Source organism: Engystomops pustulosus, chromosome 7 (assembly GCF_040894005.1).
Source record: "Engystomops pustulosus chromosome 7, aEngPut4.maternal, whole genome shotgun sequence".
Lineage (NCBI taxonomy): Eukaryota > Metazoa > Chordata > Amphibia > Anura > Leptodactylidae > Engystomops > Engystomops pustulosus.
In genome coordinates, this window is record NC_092417.1 from 172,691,101 (window position 1) to 172,712,630 (window position 21,530).

Sequence of the window (21,530 nt, forward strand, 5' to 3'; positions counted from 1 at the left end):
CTTGTACATAGGGGCAGTATTATAGTAGTTATATTCCTGTACATAGGGGGCAGTATTATAGTAGTTATATTCCTGTACATAGGGGGCAGTATTATAGTAGTTATATTCTTGTACATAGGGGGCAGTATTATAGTAGTTATATCCCTGTACATAGGGGGCAGTATTATAGTAGTTATATTCTTGTACATAGGGGCAGTATTATAGTAGTTATATTCTTGTACATAGGGGGCAGTATTATAGTAGTTATATCCCTGTACATAGGGGGCAGTATTATAGTAGTTATATTCTTGTACATAGGGGGCAGTATTATAGTAGTTACATTCCTGTACATAGGGGGCAGTATTATAGTAGTTATATTCTTGTACATAGGGGGCAGTATTATAGTAGTTATAGTCTTGTACATAGGGGGCAGTATTTATAGTAGTTATATTCCTGTACATAGGGGGCAATATTATAGTAGTTATATTCTTGTACATAGGGTGCAGTATTATAGTAATTATATTCCTGTACATAGGGGGCAGTATTATAGTAGTTATATTCCTGTACATAGGGGGCAGTATTATAGTAGTTATATTCCTGTACATAGGGGGCAGTATTATAGTAGTTATATTCCTGTACATAGGGGGCAGTATTATAGTAGTTATATTCTTGTACATAGGGGGCAGTATTATAGTAGTCATATTCCTGTATATAGGGGGCAGTATTATAGTAGTTATATTATTGTACATAGAGGGCAGTATTATAGTAGTTATATTCTTGTACATAGGGGGCAGTATTATAGTAGTTATATTCTTGTACATAGGGGCAGTATTATAGTAGTTATATTCCTGTACATAGGGGGCAGTATTATAGTAGTTATATTCTTGTACATAGGGGGCAGTATTATAGTAGTTATATTCTTGTACATAGGGGGCAGTATTATAGTAGTTATATTCTTGTACATAGGGGGCAGTATTATAGTAGTTATATTCTTGTACATAGGGGCAGTATTATAGTAGTTATATTCCTGTACATAGGGGGCAGTATTATAGTAGTTATATTCCTGTACATAGGGGGCAGTATTATAGTAGTTATATTCTTGTACATAGGGGCAGTATTATAGTAGTTATATTCCTGTACATAGGGGGCAGTATTATAGTAGTTATATTCCTGTACATAGGGGGCAGTATTATAGTAGTTATATTCTTGTACATAGGGGGCAGTATTATAGTAGTTATATTCTTGTACACAGGGGGCAGTATTATAGTAATTATATTCTTGTACATAGGGGGCTGTGTTATAGTAGTTATATTCTTGTACATAGGGGGCAGTGTTATAGTAGTTATATTCTTGTACATAGGGGGCAGTATTATAGTAGTTATATTCTTGTACATAGGGGCAGTATTATAGTAGTTATATTCCTGTACATAGGGGGCAGTATTATAGTAGTTATATTCCTGTACATAGGGGGCAGTATTATAGTAGTTATATTCTTGTACATAGGGGCAGTATTATAGTAGTTATATTCCTGTACATAGGGGGCAGTATTATAGTAGTTATATTCCTGTACATAGGGGGCAGTATTATAGTAGTTATATTCCTGTACATAGGGGGCAGTATTATAGTAGTTATATTCTTGTACACAGGGGGCAGTATTATAGTAATTATATTCTTGTACATAGGGGGCTGTGTTATAGTAGTTATATTCTTGTACATAGGGGGCAGTATTATAGTAGTTATATTCCTGTACATAGGGGGCAGTATTATAGTAGTTATATTCTTGTACGTAGGGGGCAGTATTATAGTAGTTATATTCCTGTACATAGGGGGCAGTATTATAGTAGTTATATTCTTGTACGTAGGGGGCAGTATTATAGTAGTTATATTCTTGTACGTAGGGGGCAGTATTATAGTAGTTATATTCCTGTACATAGGGGGCAGTATTATAGTAGTTATATTCCTGTACATAGGGGGCAGTATTATAGTAGTTATATTCCTGTACATAGGGGGCAGTATTATAGTAGTTATATTCTTGTACATAGGGGCAGTATTATAATAGTTATATTCCTGTACATAGGGGGCAGTATTATAGTAGTTATATTCTTGTACATAGGGGGCAGTATTATAGTAGTTATATTCTTGTACATAGGGGGCAGTATTATAGTAGTTATATTCCTGTACATAGGGGCAGTATTATAGTAGTTATATTCTTGTACATAGGGGGCAGTATTATAGTAGTTATATTCTTGTACATAGGGGCAGTATTATAGTAGTTATATTCCTGTACATAGGGGGCAGTATTATAGTAGTTATATTCCTGTACATAGGGGGCAGTATTATAGTAGTTATATTCCTGTACATAGGGGGCAGTATTATAGTAGTTATATTCTTGTACATAGGGGGCAGTATTATAGTAGTTATATTCCTGTACATAGGGGGCAGTATTATAGTAGTTATATTCCTGTACATAGGGGGCAGTATTATAGTAGTTATATTCCTGTACATAGGGGGCAGTATTATAGTAGTTATATTCTTGTACATAGGGGGCAGTATTATAGTAGTTATATTCCTGTACATAGGGGGCAGTATTATAGTAGTTATATTCTTGTACATAGGGGCAGTATTATAGTAGTTATATTCTTGTACATAGGGGGCAGTATTATAGTAGTTATATTCTTGTACATAGGGGGCAGTATTATAGTAGTTATATTCTTGTACATAGGGGGCAGTATTATAGTAGTTATATTCTTGTACATAGGGGGCAGTATTATAGTAGTTATATTCCTGTACATAGGAGGCAGTATTATAGTAGTTATATTCCTGTACATAGGGGGCAGTATTATAGTAGTTATATTCCTGTACATAGGGGGCAGTATTATAGTAGTTATATTCCTGTACATAGGGGGCAGTATTATAGTAGTTATATTCTTGTACATAGGGGGCAGTATTATAGTAGTTATATTCTTGTACATAGGGGGCAGTATTATAGTAGTTATATTCCTGTACATAGGGGGCAGAATTATAGTAGTTATATTCTTGTACATAGGGGGCAGTATTATAGTAGTTATATTCCTGTACATAGGGGGCAGTATTATAGTAGTTATATTCTTGTACATAGGGGGCAGTATTATAGTAGTTATATCCCTGTACATAGGGGGCAGTATTATAGTAGTTATATCCCTGTACATAGGGGGCAGTATTATAGTAGTTATATCCCTATACATAGGGGGCAGTATTATAGTAGTTATATTCCTGTACATAGGGGGCAGTATTATAGTAGTTATATTCTTGTACATAGGGGGCAGTATTATAGTAGTTATATTCTTGTACATAGGGGGCAGTATTATAGTAGTTATATTCCTGTACATAGGGGGCGGTATTATAGCGGTTATATTCTTGTATGTTATTGCAGTAGAATACCTATGTATGTATTTGTGAAGCAAATTAAAGATTGATGTTAAAAAAACAAAATAAAAAAGTGAGTATTTGGTGGATAAGTTGTACAGTTTGTGTGGCTGGTGATGTGGAGGGTCTGGGGTACATATGATATGAGTAACAGGGGATGGGGCAGGGCGTTCGGCTTGTGACATCAGGCAGTGATACGTTACAGTCGCGTCTGATGTGGAGCAGGAGAGACGTAAATTGCCATTAAACGGCTTCAATGCACTGCAAAAAAATTATCGTTTCCTTGATGTGATCTCTGGGGCTAATTTTATCCTGCGAGGCGGGAGCTGGAATATGGCGTCAGCGCTCTCATGAATTACACATCTTCTGCCGCGCTGCTGCTTGTTGCATCTAAGTGTAAAAGTGATTATGGTTAATGGGGGAGCGGGGGACTCATCCCCTCTGTGACATCCATCCCCCCCCTCATCAGATCACGAGCCTCATGTAACCCATTATGTGTCCAGGCATTCCACAACGGACATGAGCCTAAATATGTCACATACATGACATTACTTATCCTGTATTATACCCCAGAGCTGCACTCACTATTCTGCTGCTGGTGCAGTCACTGTGTACATACATGACATTACTTATCCTGTACTGATCCTGAGTTACATCCTGTATTATACCCCAGAGCTGCACTCACTATTCTGCTGCTGATGCAGTCACTGTGTACATACATGACATTACTTATCCTGTACTGATCCTGAGTTACATCCTGTATTATACTCCAGAGCTGCACTCACTATGCTGCTGGTGGTGCAGTCACTGTGTACATACATGACATTACTTATCCTGTACTGATCCTGAGTTGCATCCTGTATTATACTCCAGAGCTGCACTCACTATTCTGCTGCTGGTGCAGTCACTGTGTACATACATGACATTACTTATCCTGTACTGATCCTGAGTTACATCCTGGATTATACCCCAGAGCTGCACTCACTATTCTGCTGCTGTTGCAGTCACTGTGTACATACATGACATTACTTATCCTGTACTGATCCTGAGTTACATCCTGTATTATACTCCAGAGCTGCACTCACTATTCTCCTGCTGGTGCAGTCACTGTGTACATACATGACATTACTTATCCTGTACTGATCCTGAGTTACATCCTGGATTATACCCCAGAGCTGCACTCACTATTCTGCTTCTGGTGCAGTCACTGTGTACATACATGACATTACTTATCCTGTACTGATCCTGAGTTACATCCTGTATTATACTCCAGAGCTGCACTCACTATTCTGCTGCTGGTGCAGTCACTGTGTACATACATGACATTACTTATCTGTACTGATCCTGAGTTACATCCTGTATTATACCCCAGAGCTGCACTCACTATTCTGCTGCTGGTGCAGTCACTGTGTACATACATGACATTACTTATCCTGTACTGATCCTGAGTTACATCCTGTATTATACTCCAGAGCTGCACGCACTATTCTGCTGCTGGTGCAGTCACTGTGTACATACATGACATTACTTATCCTGTACTGATCCTGCGTTACATCCTGTATTATACCCCAGAGCTGCACTCACTATTCTGCTGCTGGTGCAGTCACTGTGTACATACATGACATTACTTATCCTGTACTGATCCTGAGTTACATCCTGTATTATACTCCAGAGCTGCACTCACTATTCTGCTGCAGGTGCAGTCACTGTGTACATACATGACATTACTTATCCTGTACTGATCCTGAGTTACATCCTGTATTATACCCCAGAGCTGCACTCACTATTCTGCTGCAGGTGCAGTCACTGTGTACATACATGACATTACTTATCCTGTACTGATCCTGAGTTACATCCTGTATTATACTCCAGAGCTGCACTCACTATTCTGCTGCAGGTGCAGTCACTGTGTACATACATGACATTACTTATTCTGTACTGATCCTGAGTTACATCCTGTATTATACCCCAGAGCTGCACTCACTATTCTGCTGCAGGTGCAGTCACTGTGTACATACATGACATTACTTATTCTGTACTGATCCTGAGTTACATCCTGTATTATACCCCAGAGCTGCACTCACTATTCTGCTGCAGGTGCAGTCACTGTGTACATACATGACATTACTTATCCTGTACTGATCCTGAGTTACATCCTGTATTATACCCCAGAGCTGCACTCACTATTCTGCTGCTGGTGCAGTCACTGTGTACATACATGACATTACTTATCCTGTACTGATCCTGAGTTACATCCTGTATTATACCCCAGAGCTGCACTCACTATTCTGCTGCAGGTGCAGTCACTGTGTACATACATGACATTACTTATCCTGTACTGATCCTGAGTTACATCCTGTATTATACCCCAGAGCTGCACTCACTATTCTGCTGCTGGTGCAGTCACTGTGTACATACATGACATTACTTATCCTGTACTGATCCTGAGTTACATCCTGTATTATACCCCAGAGCTGCACTCACTATTCTGCTGCTGGTGCAGTCACTGTGTACATACATGACATTACTTATCCTGTACTGATCCTGAGTTACATCCTGTATTATACCCCAGAGCTGCACTCACTATTCTGCTGCTGGTGCAGTCACTGTGTACATACATGACATTACTTATCCTGTACTGATCCTGAGTTACATCCTGGATTATACCCCAGAGCTGCACTCACTATTCTGCTGCTGTTGCAGTCACTGTGTACATACATGACATTACTTATCCTGTACTGATCCTGAGTTACATCCTGTATTATACTCCAGAGCTGCACTCACTATTCTGCTGCTGGTGCAGTCACTGTGTACATACATGACATTACTTATCCTGTACTGATCCTGAGTTACATCCTGTATTATACCCCAGAGCTGCACTCACTATTCTGCTGCTGGTGCAGTCACTGTGTACATACATGACATTACTTATCCTGTACTGATCCTGAGTTACATCCTGTATTATACTCCAGAGCTGCACTCACTATGCTGCTGGTGGTGCAGTCACTGTGTACATACATGACATTACTTATCCTGTACTGATCCTGAGTTGCATCCTGTATTATACTCCAGAGCTGCACTCACTATTCTGCTGCTGGTGCAGTCACTGTGTACATACATGACATTACTTATCCTGTACTGATCCTGAGTTACATCCTGGATTATACCCCAGAGCTGCACTCACTATTCTGCTGCTGTTGCAGTCACTGTGTACATACATGACATTACTTATCCTGTACTGATCCTGAGTTACATCCTGTATTATACCCCAGAGCTGCACTCACTATTCTGCTGCTGGTGCAGTCACTGTGTACATACATGACATTACTTATCCTGTACTGATCCTGAGTTACATCCTGTATTATACTCCAGAGCTGCACTCACTATTCTCCTGCTGGTGCAGTCACTGTGTACATACATGACATTACTTATCCTGTACTGATCCTGAGTTACATCCTGGATTATACCCCAGAGCTGCACTCACTATTCTGCTTCTGGTGCAGTCACTGTGTACATACATGACATTACTTATCCTGTACTGATCCTGAGTTACATCCTGTATTATACTCCAGAGCTGCACTCACTATTCTCCTGCTGGTGCAGTCACTGTGTACATACATGACATTACTTATCCTGTACTGATCCTGAGTTACATCCTGTATTATACCCCAGAGCTGCACTCACTATTCTGCTGCTGGTGCAGTCACTGTGTACATACATGACATTACTTATCTGTACTGATCCTGAGTTACATCCTGTATTATACCCCAGAGCTGCACTCACTATTCTGCTGCTGGTGCAGTCACTGTGTACATACATGACATTACTTATCCTGTACTGATCCTGAGTTACATCCTGTATTATACTCCAGAGCTGCACGCACTATTCTGCTGCTGGTGCAGTCACTGTGTACATACATGACATTACTTATCCTGTACTGATCCTGCGTTACATCCTGTATTATACCCCAGAGCTGCACTCACTATTCTGCTGCTGGTGCAGTCACTGTGTACATACATGACATTACTTATCCTGTACTGATCCTGAGTTACATCCTGTATTATACTCCAGAGCTGCACTCACTATTCTGCTGCAGGTGCAGTCACTGTGTACATACATGACATTACTTATCCTGTACTGATCCTGAGTTACATCCTGTATTATACCCCAGAGCTGCACTCACTATTCTGCTGCAGGTGCAGTCACTGTGTACATACATGACATTACTTATCCTGTACTGATCCTGAGTTACATCCTGTATTATACTCCAGAGCTGCACTCACTATTCTGCTGCAGGTGCAGTCACTGTGTACATACATGACATTACTTATTCTGTACTGATCCTGAGTTACATCCTGTATTATACCCCAGAGCTGCACTCACTATTCTGCTGCAGGTGCAGTCACTGTGTACATACATGACATTACTTATTCTGTACTGATCCTGAGTTACATCCTGTATTATACCCCAGAGATGCACTCACTATTCTGCTGCTGGTGCAATCACAGTGTACATACATGATATTACTTATCCTGTACTGATCCTGAGTTACATCCTGTATTATACCCCAGAGCTGCACTCACTATTCTGCTGCAGGTGCAGTCACTGTGTACATACATGACATTACTTATCCTGTACTGATCCTGAGTTACATCCTGTATTATACCCCAGAGCTGCACTCACTATTCTGCTGCTGGTGCAGTCACTGTGTACATACATGACATTACTTATCCTGTACTGATCCTGAGTTACATCCTGTATTATACCCCAGAGCTGCACTCACTATTCTGCTGCAGGTGCAGTCACTGTGTACATACATGACATTACTTATCCTGTACTGATCCTGAGTTACATCCTGTATTATACCCCAGAGCTGCACTCACTATTCTGCTGCTGGTGCAGTCACTGTGTACATACATGACATTACTTATCCTGTACTGATCCTGAGTTACATCCTGTATTATACCCCAGAGCTGCACTCACTATTCTGCTGCAGGTGCAGTCACTGTGTACATACATGACATTACTTATCCTGTACGGATCCTGAGTTACATCCTGTATTATACTCCAGAGCTGCACTCACTATTCTGCTGGTGCAGTCACTGTGTACATACATGACATTACTTATCCTGTACTGATCCTGAGTTATATCCTGTATTATACCCCAGAGCTGCACTCACTATTCTGCTGCTGGTGCAGTCACTGTGTACATACATGACATTACTTATCCTGTACTGATCCTGAGTTACATCCTGTATTATACTCCAGAGCTGCACTCACTATTCTGCTGCAGGTGCAGTCACTGTGTACATACATGACATTACTTATTCTGTACTGGATGATGCAGGTCACATGACTGCTGTATATGACAGGACACGGCTCTGGGTTGTATCAGGACACATAATTGTCTTTGGCTTTGAGTCTCTCGTCGTAACGTTTTACGAGTTGTCTGAATACGTCTGTGAGCTGTTTGCCGCCTGATGACGAACGTTGTCGCTAAAGAAGCGTCTCCTTTCTTCATCCAGACGTCCGTGCGCTGCTGGCGGGAAACTGCTGCTAATGTACCAATCACGTGAAGGATGTTGAGGACCATCGCTTCTTAAAGGAGCATCTGTCATTGCATGCTGGGAGTTGTAGTTACCTGCCATTCTCTTTGGCTAGCAGCCTAATAACACTGCAGATTTTAGGGTCTTGCTCAGAGAATGGGGGGCACCTGCCATATAATCCACTTTGCTATTTATCTCACCCCTTTAATTGTGTACGTTGTGTTTTCCAGGGCACTGCCACGCTCCAGACAAGGAGCCCAATACACAGAAATACTTCCACAGTTACACACAAGAGGACGACCAGCGCCCCCCGGAGGAGAGGACGGACCCTTCAACTGGCTCCACATTGCATCTAGAACGTAAGTGTTCACCTGTCAGGGGCGCTGTAATAGTGCACAGAGCGCAGCAAGGTATTCTAGTGATGTCTTACTGTATACTATAGATGGGACTATTTTTGGGTTATTTTTAAAGGGAGGTTGATCAGCAAATATGACTACCCCCAACAGCTCTATAGAAAGGAAGAGGAGAGTAGTTCAGATAAACCTAAGTAATGTCATGTATGTACACAGGGACGGCAGCAGCAGAATAGTGAGTGCAGCTCTGGAGTATAATACAGGATGTAACTGAGGATCAGTACAGGATAAGTAATGTCATGTATATACACAGTGACTGCACCAGCAGCAGAATAGTGAGTGCAGCTCTGGAGTATAATACAGGATGTAACTCAGGATCAGTACAGGATAAGTAATGTCATGTATGTACACAGTGACTGCACCAGCAGCAGAATAGTGAGTGCAGCTCTGGAGTATAATACAGGATGTAACTCAGGATCAGTACAGGATAAGTAATGTCATGTATGTACACAGTGACTGCACCAGCAGCAGAATAGTGAGTGCAGCTCTGGAGTATAATACAGGATGTAACTCAGGATCAGTACAGGATAAGTAATGTCATGTATGTACACAGTGACTGCACCAGCAGCAGAATAGTGAGTGCAGCTCTGGGGTATAATACAGGATGTAACTCAGGATCAGTACAGGATAAGTAATGTCATGTATGTACACAGTGACTGCACCAGCAGCAGAATAGTGAGTGCAGCTCTGGAGTATAATACAGGATGTAACTCAGGATCAGTACAGGATAAGTAATGTCATGTATGTACACAGGGACGGCAGCAGCAGCAGAATAGTGAGTGCAGCTCTGGAGTATAATACAGGATGTAACTCAGGATCAGTACAGGATCAGTAGTGTCATGTATGTACACAGTGACTGCACCAGCAGAAGAATAGTGAGTGCAGCTCTGGAATATAATACAGGATGTAACTCAGGATCAGTACAGGATAAGTAATGTCATGTATGTACACAGTGACTGCACCAGCAGCAGAATAGTGAGTGCAGCTCTGGGGTATAATACAGGATGTAACTCAGGATCAGTACAGGATAAGTAATGTCATGTATGTACACAGTGACTGCACCAGCAGCAGAATAGTGAGTGCAGCTCTGGGGTATAATACAGGATGTAACTCAGGATCAGTACAGGATAAGTAATGTCATGTATGTACACAGGGACTGCACCAGCAGCAGAATAGTGAGTGCAGCTCTGGTGTATAATACAGGATGTAACTCAGGATCAGTACAGGATAAGTAATGTCATGTATGTACACAGTGACTGCACCAGCAGAATAGTGAGTGCAGCTCTGGGGTATAATACAGGATGTAACTCAGGATCAGTACAGGATAAGTAATGTCATGTATGTACACAGTGACTGCACCAGCAGCAGAATAGTGAGTGCAGCTCTGGAGTATAATACAGGATAAGTAATGTCATATATGTACACAGTGACTGCACCAGCAGCAGAATAGTGAGTGCAGCTCTGGGGTATAATACAGGATGTAACTCAGGATCAGTACAGGATAAGTAATGTCATGTATGTACAGTGACTGCACCAGCAGCAGAATAGTGAGTGCAGCTCTGGGGTATAATACAGGATGTAACTCAGGATCAGTACAGGATAAGTAATGTCATGTATATACACAGTGACTGCACCAGCAGCAGAATAGTGAGTGCAGCTCTGGAGTATAATACAGGGTGTAACTCAGGATCAGTACAGGATAAGTAATGTCATGTATGTACACAGTGACTGCACCAGCAGCAGAATAGTGAGTGCAGCTCTGGAGTATAATACAGGATGTAACTCAGGATCAGTACAGGATAAGTAATGTCATGTATGTACACAGTGACTGCACCAGCAGCAGAATAGTGAGTGCAGCTCTGGGGTATAATACAGGATGTAACTCAGGATCAGTACAGGATAAGTAATGTCATGTATGTACACAGTGACTGCACCAGCAGCAGAATAGTGAGTGCAGCTCTGGGGTATAATACAGGATGTAACTCAGGATCAGTACAGGATAAGTAATGTCATGTATGTACACAGTGACTGCACCAGCAGCAGAATAGTGAGTGCAGCTCTGGGGTATAATACAGGATGTAACTCAGGATCAGTACAGGATAAGTAATGTCATGTATATACACAGTGACTGCACCAGCAGCAGAATAGTGAGTGCAGCTCTGGAGTATAATACAGGGTGTAACTCAGGATCAGTACAGGATAAGTAATGTCATGTATGTACACAGTGACTGCACCAGCAGCAGAATAGTGAGTGCAGCTCTGGAGTATAATACAGGATGTAACTCAGGATCAGTACAGGATAAGTAATGTCATGTATGTACACAGTGACTGCACCAGCAGCAGAATAGTGAGTGCAGCTCTGGGGTATAATACAGGATGTAACTCAGGATCAGTACAGGATAAGTAATGTCATGTATATACACAGTGACTGCACCAGCAGCAGAATAGTGAGTGCAGCTCTGGAGTATAATACAGGGTGTAACTCAGGATCAGTACAGGATAAGTAATGTCATGTATGTACACAGTGACTGCACCAGCAGCAGAATAGTGAGTGCAGCTCTGGAGTATAATACAGGATGTAACTCAGGATCAGTACAGGATAAGTAATGTCATGTATGTACACAGTGACTGCACCAGCAGCAGAATAGTGAGTGCAGCTCTGGGGTATAATACAGGATGTAACTCAGGATCAGTACAGGATAAGTAATGTCATGTATGTACACAGTGACTGCACCAGCAGCAGAATAGTGAGTGCAGCTCTGGGGTATAATACAGGATGTAACTCAGGATCAGTACAGGATAAGTAATGTCATGTATGTGCACAGTGACTGCACCAGCAGCAGAATAGTGAGTGCAGCTCTGGGGTATAATACAGGATGTAACTCAGGATCAGTACAGGATAAGTAATGTCATGTATATACACAGTGACTGCACCAGCAGCAGAATAGTGAGTGCAGCTCTGGAGTATAATACAGGGTGTAACTCAGGATCAGTACAGGATAAGTAATGTCATGTATGTACACAGTGACTGCACCAGCAGCAGAATAGTGAGTGCAGCTCTGGAGTATAATACAGGATGTAACTCAGGATCAGTACAGGATAAGTAATGTCATGTATGTACACAGTGACTGCACCAGCAGCAGAATAGTGAGTGCAGCTCTGGAGTATAATACAGGATGTAACTCAGGATCAGTACAGGATAAGTAATGTCATGTATGTACACAGTGACTACACCAGCAGCAGAATAGTGAGTGCAGCTCTGGAGTATAATACAGGATGTAACTCAGGATCAGTACAGGATAAGTAATGTCATGTATGCACACAGTGACTGCACCAGCAGCAGAATAGTGAGTGCAGCTCTGTCTCGTCATTCAGATGTTGTTATGGCTGAAACCAACACTACAGAAGATTCTGCCCCGGAGGCCCCGATCTCTGATGAGATGTTGGCTCTTGTGGATGAGTTTGAGAACTCGTGGCCTCTTGAAGCCTTTGAGGGGGCGCTGGAGCTGAAAGGTCGTCGTATGGACCTTCAGGGAATTAGGGTCTTGAAGAAAGGGTCTCAGGACGGTCAGTCGGGGTCCTGCTTTGGAGACTGTGAAGATGATGAGGAGGCTGAGTGGGTAAGTTGTATTTGTGATGGGGTAGTTACTCTGTGCAGTGGGGTGGGGGGGATATTGTACCGATTGATGACTCTCCGTCTTGTGTCATAGATCACGTTCCAGGTAAAGCGAGTAAAGAAGTCGAGGTCAGACGACCCCAGCGCCGCCGACCTCCCGGAGGGGATGGGAGAGGACGTCATTGATGCGGATAATGAGGACTTTCAAGCTGGGCTGGAGATCAGCGGGCCAAAAATACCTTCCCCCGGACCTTCAGGTAAATGATTTGCAAGGTTTTTGTGTTCACCATCTCTGCTTGCTGTCAGTGAATGGTAATCCTCCTGCATCAGAACTCTCTGCTTCCTTGTTACAATGTATATGCTCAGTCTGTTCTGTATCATGACTCTTCCATGTTCAGGCAGGAGACCGGATTACCGCAGCCTTGGGTGGCCCAGCCCTGACGAGTGCCTAAAGCTGCGGCGCGTGGAGCTGTCCACCGTGGCCAGTACCTGGCTGGCCGTATCAGCCAAGAACATTGAGTAAGTAGCGAGATTTATCCCAACGTATCCCCACAATTCTGTGTGTCCGTGGTCTCACTGCCGGGTTCTGCCCTCGTAGTATCACAGAACACGTGGACTTCGCCACGCAGCTGCAGGAGCCCGGGGTAGAGCCCCTGTGCAACGCCAACCTACCCCCCAGCATGCACACCCTGGACCACCTGTATGGGGTGTCCAACAGAGCCGCCATACACTACACAGGAGAGAGCCAGCTCAAGGAGGTAAGTACCACTGTAAGTTCTCCACAGAACCGTGCAGACCCGAGACTCAGCAGAACTGATACATTGTATCCATCAGGTTTTACAGAACCTGGGCAAGGATAAGTACCCACCACAGTCCCTGGAGCAGGTGGGCACCAGAATCATGAAGGTGCTGGAGAAGGTGAGTCCACATAATGGATTCGGGTCTAAGTGGGGTCTTAACGACGGTCACAACATAAACTAGATGAAACCCGTCTAAGGGGTTAACGAGTGTGTTCTGTCATTGATACACTTCCGTAGTATAGATCGCTGAGGACCAGACGTTGGGAGTCAGTGAAATCTGCTGCGGGTCTACCTGTACATACACCTGCGCCTGGCACTGAGAGCTGCCAGGGCTCGGACCCCCAAAGGAGAGACATTCATCATCTTAAAGGAATCTACCATCAAAATCCATCCTGATAAACCAGGGACATAGATCCAGGCACCGGGACTGCGGTATCTTCTTATATGTGTTATCCATGGCCTCCTACCTTCTAAAATCAACTTGTATCATTATGCTAATGAGACAGAAGTGCTCTGGTGGGCGTTACCCTGTTACTCCTTCACAGGTTGTTACACTGTCTCCCTATCATAATCTCACACAGTGGGAGCAGGGAGGGGTGCTCCTGCACAGTGTAACAGCCTGTGAAGCTACAGCAGGGAGTTGCTCTGCTAACACCCCGAGGCACATTATTCTAAAATCAACTTGATTAATTATGCTAAAGGAGTCCATGGATAACACATATAAGAAGATTACCTGTAAGTGTCTCTAGTTTATTGTGATGGATTCTGATTGGTCCTTTTAATAATTCTCACTCATTATTTTATTCCCTTTAAACCTAAACAAAAAATTGAGGTCACTTGATTTCCATTGAACAGATAACTTGAATTCCTGTCTGGGAAATTGGATTGTAAGCTTTTGGGACCAGGGATCTGCTATGAGAGGAGACATAGGAGATCTATATATCCCTGTCCTGCTGAATATATAACATAGTTACCTAAGTTCTTAATAAAAAAATCTTGACAATTCCTTAACTTTTTTTTTTTTTTTCTTTTCTTGTGTTTTTCTCCCCTTGTAGAACCAGACGTCCTGGGTGCTATCCAGCATGGCGGCTTTATACTGGAGGGTGAAGGGTCAGGGGAAGAAAGCCATAGACTGCTTACGCCAGGCCCTGCACTACGCCCCACATCACATGAAGGTCAGTCCCAGGTTTCCTACACAGGGGTCCTTTATACATGAGGGTCCTGCGTGTCTGCTCATTGGCCCGGGGTCCAAGAGGGGTACAAACACCGGGATCCCTTGTGCCCTGATCCTACAGAGCTATGGCCATGCCGCATCCACACCAGACAATGTCCGATCACCAATCTCAAGGTGTTCTCTAATTTTGATCGGTGTCTTTACATTTGAATATAAACAATTTATGAAATACTGATGTATTACTTATGTTAGGATATAATCTCATAGTCCACACAACGACCTTGACCTTTAGGAAAGGTCATTGTGTTCTCTAATTTTGCTCTCCAGTGTATATATTCATGTCTATGGGGGCAGAGGTCACCTATCTCCTGTACTGCCATGTAGATGATTGGTGCGCTGCTTCAGCCAAACACTACGAGGGACCAGAGATGAGCGGACCCCACTTTCAATTTCTGGTTTAACCGACTGAGCCGGACATATTGCCGGATTTTCCAATCTTGGCCATGACTAGTTGTTAGGGGGATCCATTTGCTGGGATTGGCTAAATTTGAGCTTTTGTCCGCTCATGTCTACTAGGGACCTCCATTCTCCCAGTTATGGAGATCCCAACCGTCACCCTCCACCTACCTACCTACAAGTTAGACATCCATAGATGCCCTTGTCTGTTGTGAAGCTGTAAACTGGATTAGAACAGAACCGTTACAATGTGTCAGTGCAGGGAAAATTTATACTAAGTGTTAAAGTATTGTCTACACTTGATACAATTGTAGCAAATGTTCATCATTAAAAAGTATCAGATCTATTCAGGACATATGAATTGAGATTTGCCTGCGTACTGACTGCAAGCAGAGGTTTTGAAAATGGTGATGAATTGAGACATAAATTGTATTAGAAGTTTGTAGCCTGATGGCACCATATTACACCATCGCCACCTAAAATCTCTCTCTTCTGTCTCTCCAGGACGTGCCACTCATTAGCCTAGCCAACATCTTCCACAACGCCAAGCTATGGAACGACGCCATCATCGTGGCCACCATGGCGGTGGAAATTGCCCCTCACTTTGTGGTGAATCATTTCACACTGGCCAATGTATACGTAGCGATGGTGAGTGCATCCGGTTATCTGGTTCCATGTAGGTGTGTGTGGTTGCTGTGACCCCTGGGGGTCACGCTAACATCCAACCAATATAGCGACACTAGTGGTGGACCCCTATACTGGTCAGGGGGTCATGCCTGCATCAGACCAGTATATGTTGGACCCCTATGATGTAGGTAACACCTCATCCTGTGTTTGTGTCCCCAGGAGGAATATGAGAAGGCCATGAGGTGGTACGAGTCCACCTTGGAACTCCAACCGGAATTCGCCCCCGCCAAGGACAGAATCCGCGCCATTCAATGCCACCTGCTAATGAAGAAGGGAAGACGTAGCCCTTAACCCCTCCCTCACCTATAATCCAAATTTTTATTTTTAAGTTTCTAAATGGTTATTATATGAAACAATCTGGGCTGATGGAGAAAATTTTAGTTTGCTTGTTACTGGAGAAGTTTGCGAAGTGTTGGGGAGGGGTTGGGGGTCTCCGCAGTGGGGAGGGGGTGTAATGATGGGTGGGGGGGGTGCGTCCTGGTCATGCTGTACTGGCACTTTTACCCTGTAGGAATGGCGGGTATCTTAAAGAGATCTAATCCCGGGTTCAGGCTGCCTTGTTCTTTCTGTGCCGCCATGTTTTTGGGATGGACCACGATTATGTGCCCCAGGTAAGGAGTCATAAAGCAGTAACCACCGCATTGTCCGTGACGTTACAGACAGACCTTACATACGCTATAGGGTCTCACTGTAATGTTCCTGACATCCAGGAGCTGCCTATACGGTTCGGGAAATATGGCGGCGTGCACCGCGTTTCGCGGATGGAATGTTGGCACCTAAAACCAGATAACAAAAACGACACATTTTGAAAGTCTTACAATAGGCCGTGCAATTATTATTATTTTTTTTACATTAAATGTTTTTTTTAATACTTTTGCCCTAAATTATTATATGAGATCTGATGCCATGCAGTACCCAGAGATCCTGCAGGAATCGGGCACAGATTAGCAATGCACTTTATTTTAAAGGGGCAGCTCAGATTTCCCCCTCCCAAAAAATCTTAAAATTCTCTAAGCAAACCTATAGCGATGTAAGATGATGAAATGATAGGTCTGATAGACCCGCTCCCTGGCATCCCCCATAACATATCCGAAGGGTGGGGGATCGTGGACACATATCGGTTGATTATATAACATATCATTGGAGATAAAGGCTTGAAGGGTAGTAATAAAAGCATTAAAAAATAATCTCATATCATATTTAGCCTCTGGGGTCCAAAAGGTCCTGAAAACCCACAGAATCCTCAAGTAGGTTGTAAAATTACCAATTTACCGAAAAAAAACCAAAAAAACAACTAAACTATAGCAACTATAACCAAGATTCTGGTGTCATTTTTCAGATACAAAAGCTTTAGAAATGCACCAGCATAGGTGTTGTAGAAGCAGAGATAAGGGAAGGGACGATTCCCGACAAAGTCGTTTACCGATTTTTGTATCTCCAGTTCTATATCTTTTCTTCGAAATAACACCAGACTCACAGTTCTAGGTGCTATAGAGCCCCCAACATAAGAGCCTGTCAGTTCTGCTCGTACTATTATCAGTTCATTTCCATATGATTTTGGAGGTGATTTTATTTAATATTTTTCGGTTAACACAATATAGTGACCTCTAGATTTCAAATTCCTTATCTGTTGGTTCATTAGTGCAATGCTTTTTCACCAGTGACCCCTTTAAGAGAGTGTGACCATACAGACTGCAGCCATTGTTATGTATGGTCCCTGGAGAGATATGTGTAATCAGACCTCACACTGCTGTGCTCTGTGCTCTCTATAGTCAGTGTTGGGTATTGTCTTTGGATAGATGTATAAATCAGACCTGTAGAAGCAGGACTGTGATAGGTGGGTTATAGGTTCTCCAGGTGCATTATAGACAGATCCTTATGCTGCTGTGGTCTGTGTCCTCTACATTTAAATGCTGCTCATCCCCTCCCTTGCACAGAGCTAAGAACAAAGCAGTGTGAGGACACCCCCCCCCCCCCCAGAAGGTACAATCATGGAATATAAATCCATATATCACAGTCCTGCTGCTACTAACAACATGCACAGAAGTATGAATACACATCACTTCAGGACAATATCTAACACTGGATGCACAGAGCACAGCAGTGTGAGGACACGCCTATAAATCCATATATCACAGTTCTGCTGCTACTACCCACATACACAGAGGTCTGATTACACTTCTCTCCAGGGACAATACATCACACTGGCTGCAGTCTGTATGGACTCACCTGCTCATACACTCCCTTTAAGTTTAGGTCTCTCTTAAAGGGAGTTCTGCTATATGGTTTCTGGTCCTCACTTCTATGTCATGACAATCGCTTGTGCCGGTTGTCGCCCTCCATAAATGATTTCTTATGGGACATGAAAAGTTCTACAAAGCCCAATCCCCGCAGATCCGTTCCCTGGTGCCGGTTATGACCCATTCGCTCCATCCCATGTATTTTAGATAAGTTTATATATTCACCTGTTCAAAAAATGTTTAGAGATAAATTTGGAATTTTTCAAATCAAGTGTCCAGCGCCCTCCTGCAACCTGAGCCACATGTGTAACCAGGAGGGGGCGCCGTATCTTATGCTGATTACACCCGAGGTCCTGCACAGGGCACATACATACTCTAATAAATTCCTCTAATTAACCCTGCGTGTCTGTGTGTATTTGGAAACCATCAAAGGATATATCGTTCCAACTTACATACAAATTCAACTTAAGAACAAACCTACATATCTTGTATGTAACCCTGGAACTGCCTGTATACTCCAGAGCTGCACTCACTATTCTGCTGCTGGTGCAGTCACTGTGTACATACATGACATTACTTATTCTGTACTGATCCTGAGTTACATCCTGTATTATACTCCAGAGCTGCACTCACTATTCTGCTGCTGGTGCAGTCACTGTGTACATACATGACATTACTTATCCTGTAGTGATCCTGAGTTACATCCTGTATTATACCCCAGAGCTGCACTCACTATTCTGCTGCTGGTGCAGTCACTGTGTACATACATGACATTACTTATCCTGTACTGATCCTGAGTTACATCCTGTATTATACCCCAGAGCTGCACTCACTATTCTGCTGCTGGTGCAGTCACTGTGTACATACATGACATTACTGATCCTGAATTATACTTCAGAGCTGCACTCACTATTCTGCTGCTGGTGCAGTCACTGTGTACATACATGACATTACTTATCCTGTACTGATCCTGAGTTACATCCTGTATTATACTCCAGAGCTGCACTCACTATTCTGCTGCTGGTGCAGTCACTGTGTACATACATGACATTACTTATCCTGTACTGATCCTGAATTACATCCTGTATTATACTCCAGAGCTGCACTCACTATTCTGCTGCTGGTGCAGTCACTGTGTACATACATGACATTACTTATCCTGTACTGATCCTGAGTTACACCCTGTATTATACCCCAGAGCTGCACTCACTATTCTGCTGCTGGTGCAGTCACTGTGTACATACATGACATTACTTATCCTGTACTGATCCTGAGTTACACCCTGTATTATACCCCAGAGCTGCACTCACTATTCTGCTGCTGGTGCAGTCACTGTGTACATACATGACATTACTGATCCTGTATTATACCCCAGGGCTGCACTCACTATTCTGCTGCTGGTGCAGTCACTGTGTACATACATGACATTACTTATCCTGTACTGATCCTGAATTACATCCTGTATTATACTCCAGAGCTGCACTCACTATTCTGCTGCTGGCGCAGTCACTGTGTACATACATGACATTACTTATCCTGTACTGATCCTCAGTTACATCCTGTATTATATCCCAGAGCTGCACTCACTATTCTGCTGCTGGCGCAGTCACTGTGTACATACATGACATTACTTATCCTGTACTGATCCTGAGTTACATCCGGTATTATACCCCAGAGCTGCACTCACTATTCTGCTGCTGGTGCAGTCACTGTGTACATACATAACATTACTTATCCTGTACTGATCCTGAGTTACATCCTGTATTATACACCAGAGCTGCACTCACTATTCTGCTGCTGGTGCAGTCACTGTGTACATACATAACATTACTTATCCTGTACTGATCCTGAGTTACATCCTGTATTATACCCCAGAGCTGCACTCACTATTCTGCTGCTGGTGCAGTCACTGTGTACATACATGACATTACTTATCCTGTACTGATCCTGAGTTACATCCTGTATTATACTCCAGAGCTGCACTCACTATTCTGCTGCTGGTGCAGTCACTGTGTACATACATAACATTACTTATCCTGTACTGATCCTGAGTTACATCCTGTATTATTCTCCAGAGCTGCACTCACTATTCTGCTGCTGGTGCAGTCACTGTGTACATACATGACATTACTTATCCTGTACTGATCCTGAGTTACATCCTGTATTATTCTCCAGAGCTGCACTCACTATTCTGCTGCTGGTGCAGTCACTGTGTACATACATGACATTACTTATCCTGTACTGATCCCGAGTTACATCCTGTATTATACACCAGAGCTGCACTCACTATTCTGCTGCTGGTGCAGTCACTGTGTACATACATGACATTACTTATCCTGTACTGATCCCGAGTTACATCCGGTATTATACTCCAGAGCTGCACTCACTATTCTGCTGCTGGTGCAGTCACTGTGTACATACATGACATTACTTATCCTGTACTGATCCCGAGTTACATCCGGTATTATACTCCAGAGCTGCACTCACTATTCTGCTGCTGGTGGAGTCCTATCATCCATTATTTATTAGTAGATGAGCCGATAATTCTGTATAATAGATCGAGCATTTTATCTGCTCTTTTATGGTTTATACAGATAAATCCAATGATTGATTTGTGATCACGATTTGTTTTCTTAAATTTCTTTTGTTTCCCTCCTGTGGAATATTCGCTGCACTTCCTGTGAGTGTCCTGTAGGCGGCAGTCATGTCCCAGGTATTGGCTGCGCTGCTGGGATCCCCTCTCAGTGTTTGCATTTCGTGTGGTTATAAATAGCCGTCACATTGTGTGAGGTGAGGAGACGAGTTATACGGACGCTGATGAGAAATGGCCGCCACCAGCGCAGGTTACGCGGGGTCCTTAGAGGAAAAGTTCATGTCCCCTTTCTCCCTACATGTTCATAGGGGGATATTTCATGGATTACAATATTATTAATATGCGGATAGAGGATAATGGGATCTGTGGGATGAGCATTGTATATAGCGTATACACCTGCCTAATATTGGGGGGCTCATCTGTATTATTATATGGGGGCTTTGGGATCACTTAGGGGATTGGCTTTGCTCTTCTCTATCCCAAAAACACTGGGACCCCCATTGCTGATAAGTGGATTCTTACTGCTAGGACACTAGTAGAACGTAATTGTGGTGTCAGTGATTGCTAGGACACTCATTTACCCTAATTTGTGGGGTCCCTGACTCTTCAGACGCTCATATA

At 43.0% G+C, this 21,530-nt stretch overlaps 1 protein-coding gene across 1 annotated transcript in view; it reads left to right on the top strand.

Moving 5' to 3' along the window:
* TTC17 (tetratricopeptide repeat domain 17) overlaps window positions 1-16,499 on the top strand; it is a 44,453-nt gene extending 27,954 nt beyond the window's left edge. The window contains exons 17-25 of the mRNA XM_072118993.1: window positions 9,161-9,289; window positions 12,719-12,963; window positions 13,054-13,216; window positions 13,358-13,478; window positions 13,558-13,717; window positions 13,794-13,877; window positions 14,815-14,934; window positions 15,894-16,037; window positions 16,236-16,499. Coding sequence (XP_071975094.1) covers window positions 9,161-9,289; window positions 12,719-12,963; window positions 13,054-13,216; window positions 13,358-13,478; window positions 13,558-13,717; window positions 13,794-13,877; window positions 14,815-14,934; window positions 15,894-16,037; window positions 16,236-16,367 — 1,298 coding nt within the window. The 3' untranslated portion in view covers window positions 16,368-16,499. The remainder of the gene's footprint in view (window positions 1-9,160; window positions 9,290-12,718; window positions 12,964-13,053; window positions 13,217-13,357; window positions 13,479-13,557; window positions 13,718-13,793; window positions 13,878-14,814; window positions 14,935-15,893; window positions 16,038-16,235) is intronic.
* Window positions 16,500-21,530: the final 5,031 nt, after the last annotated feature.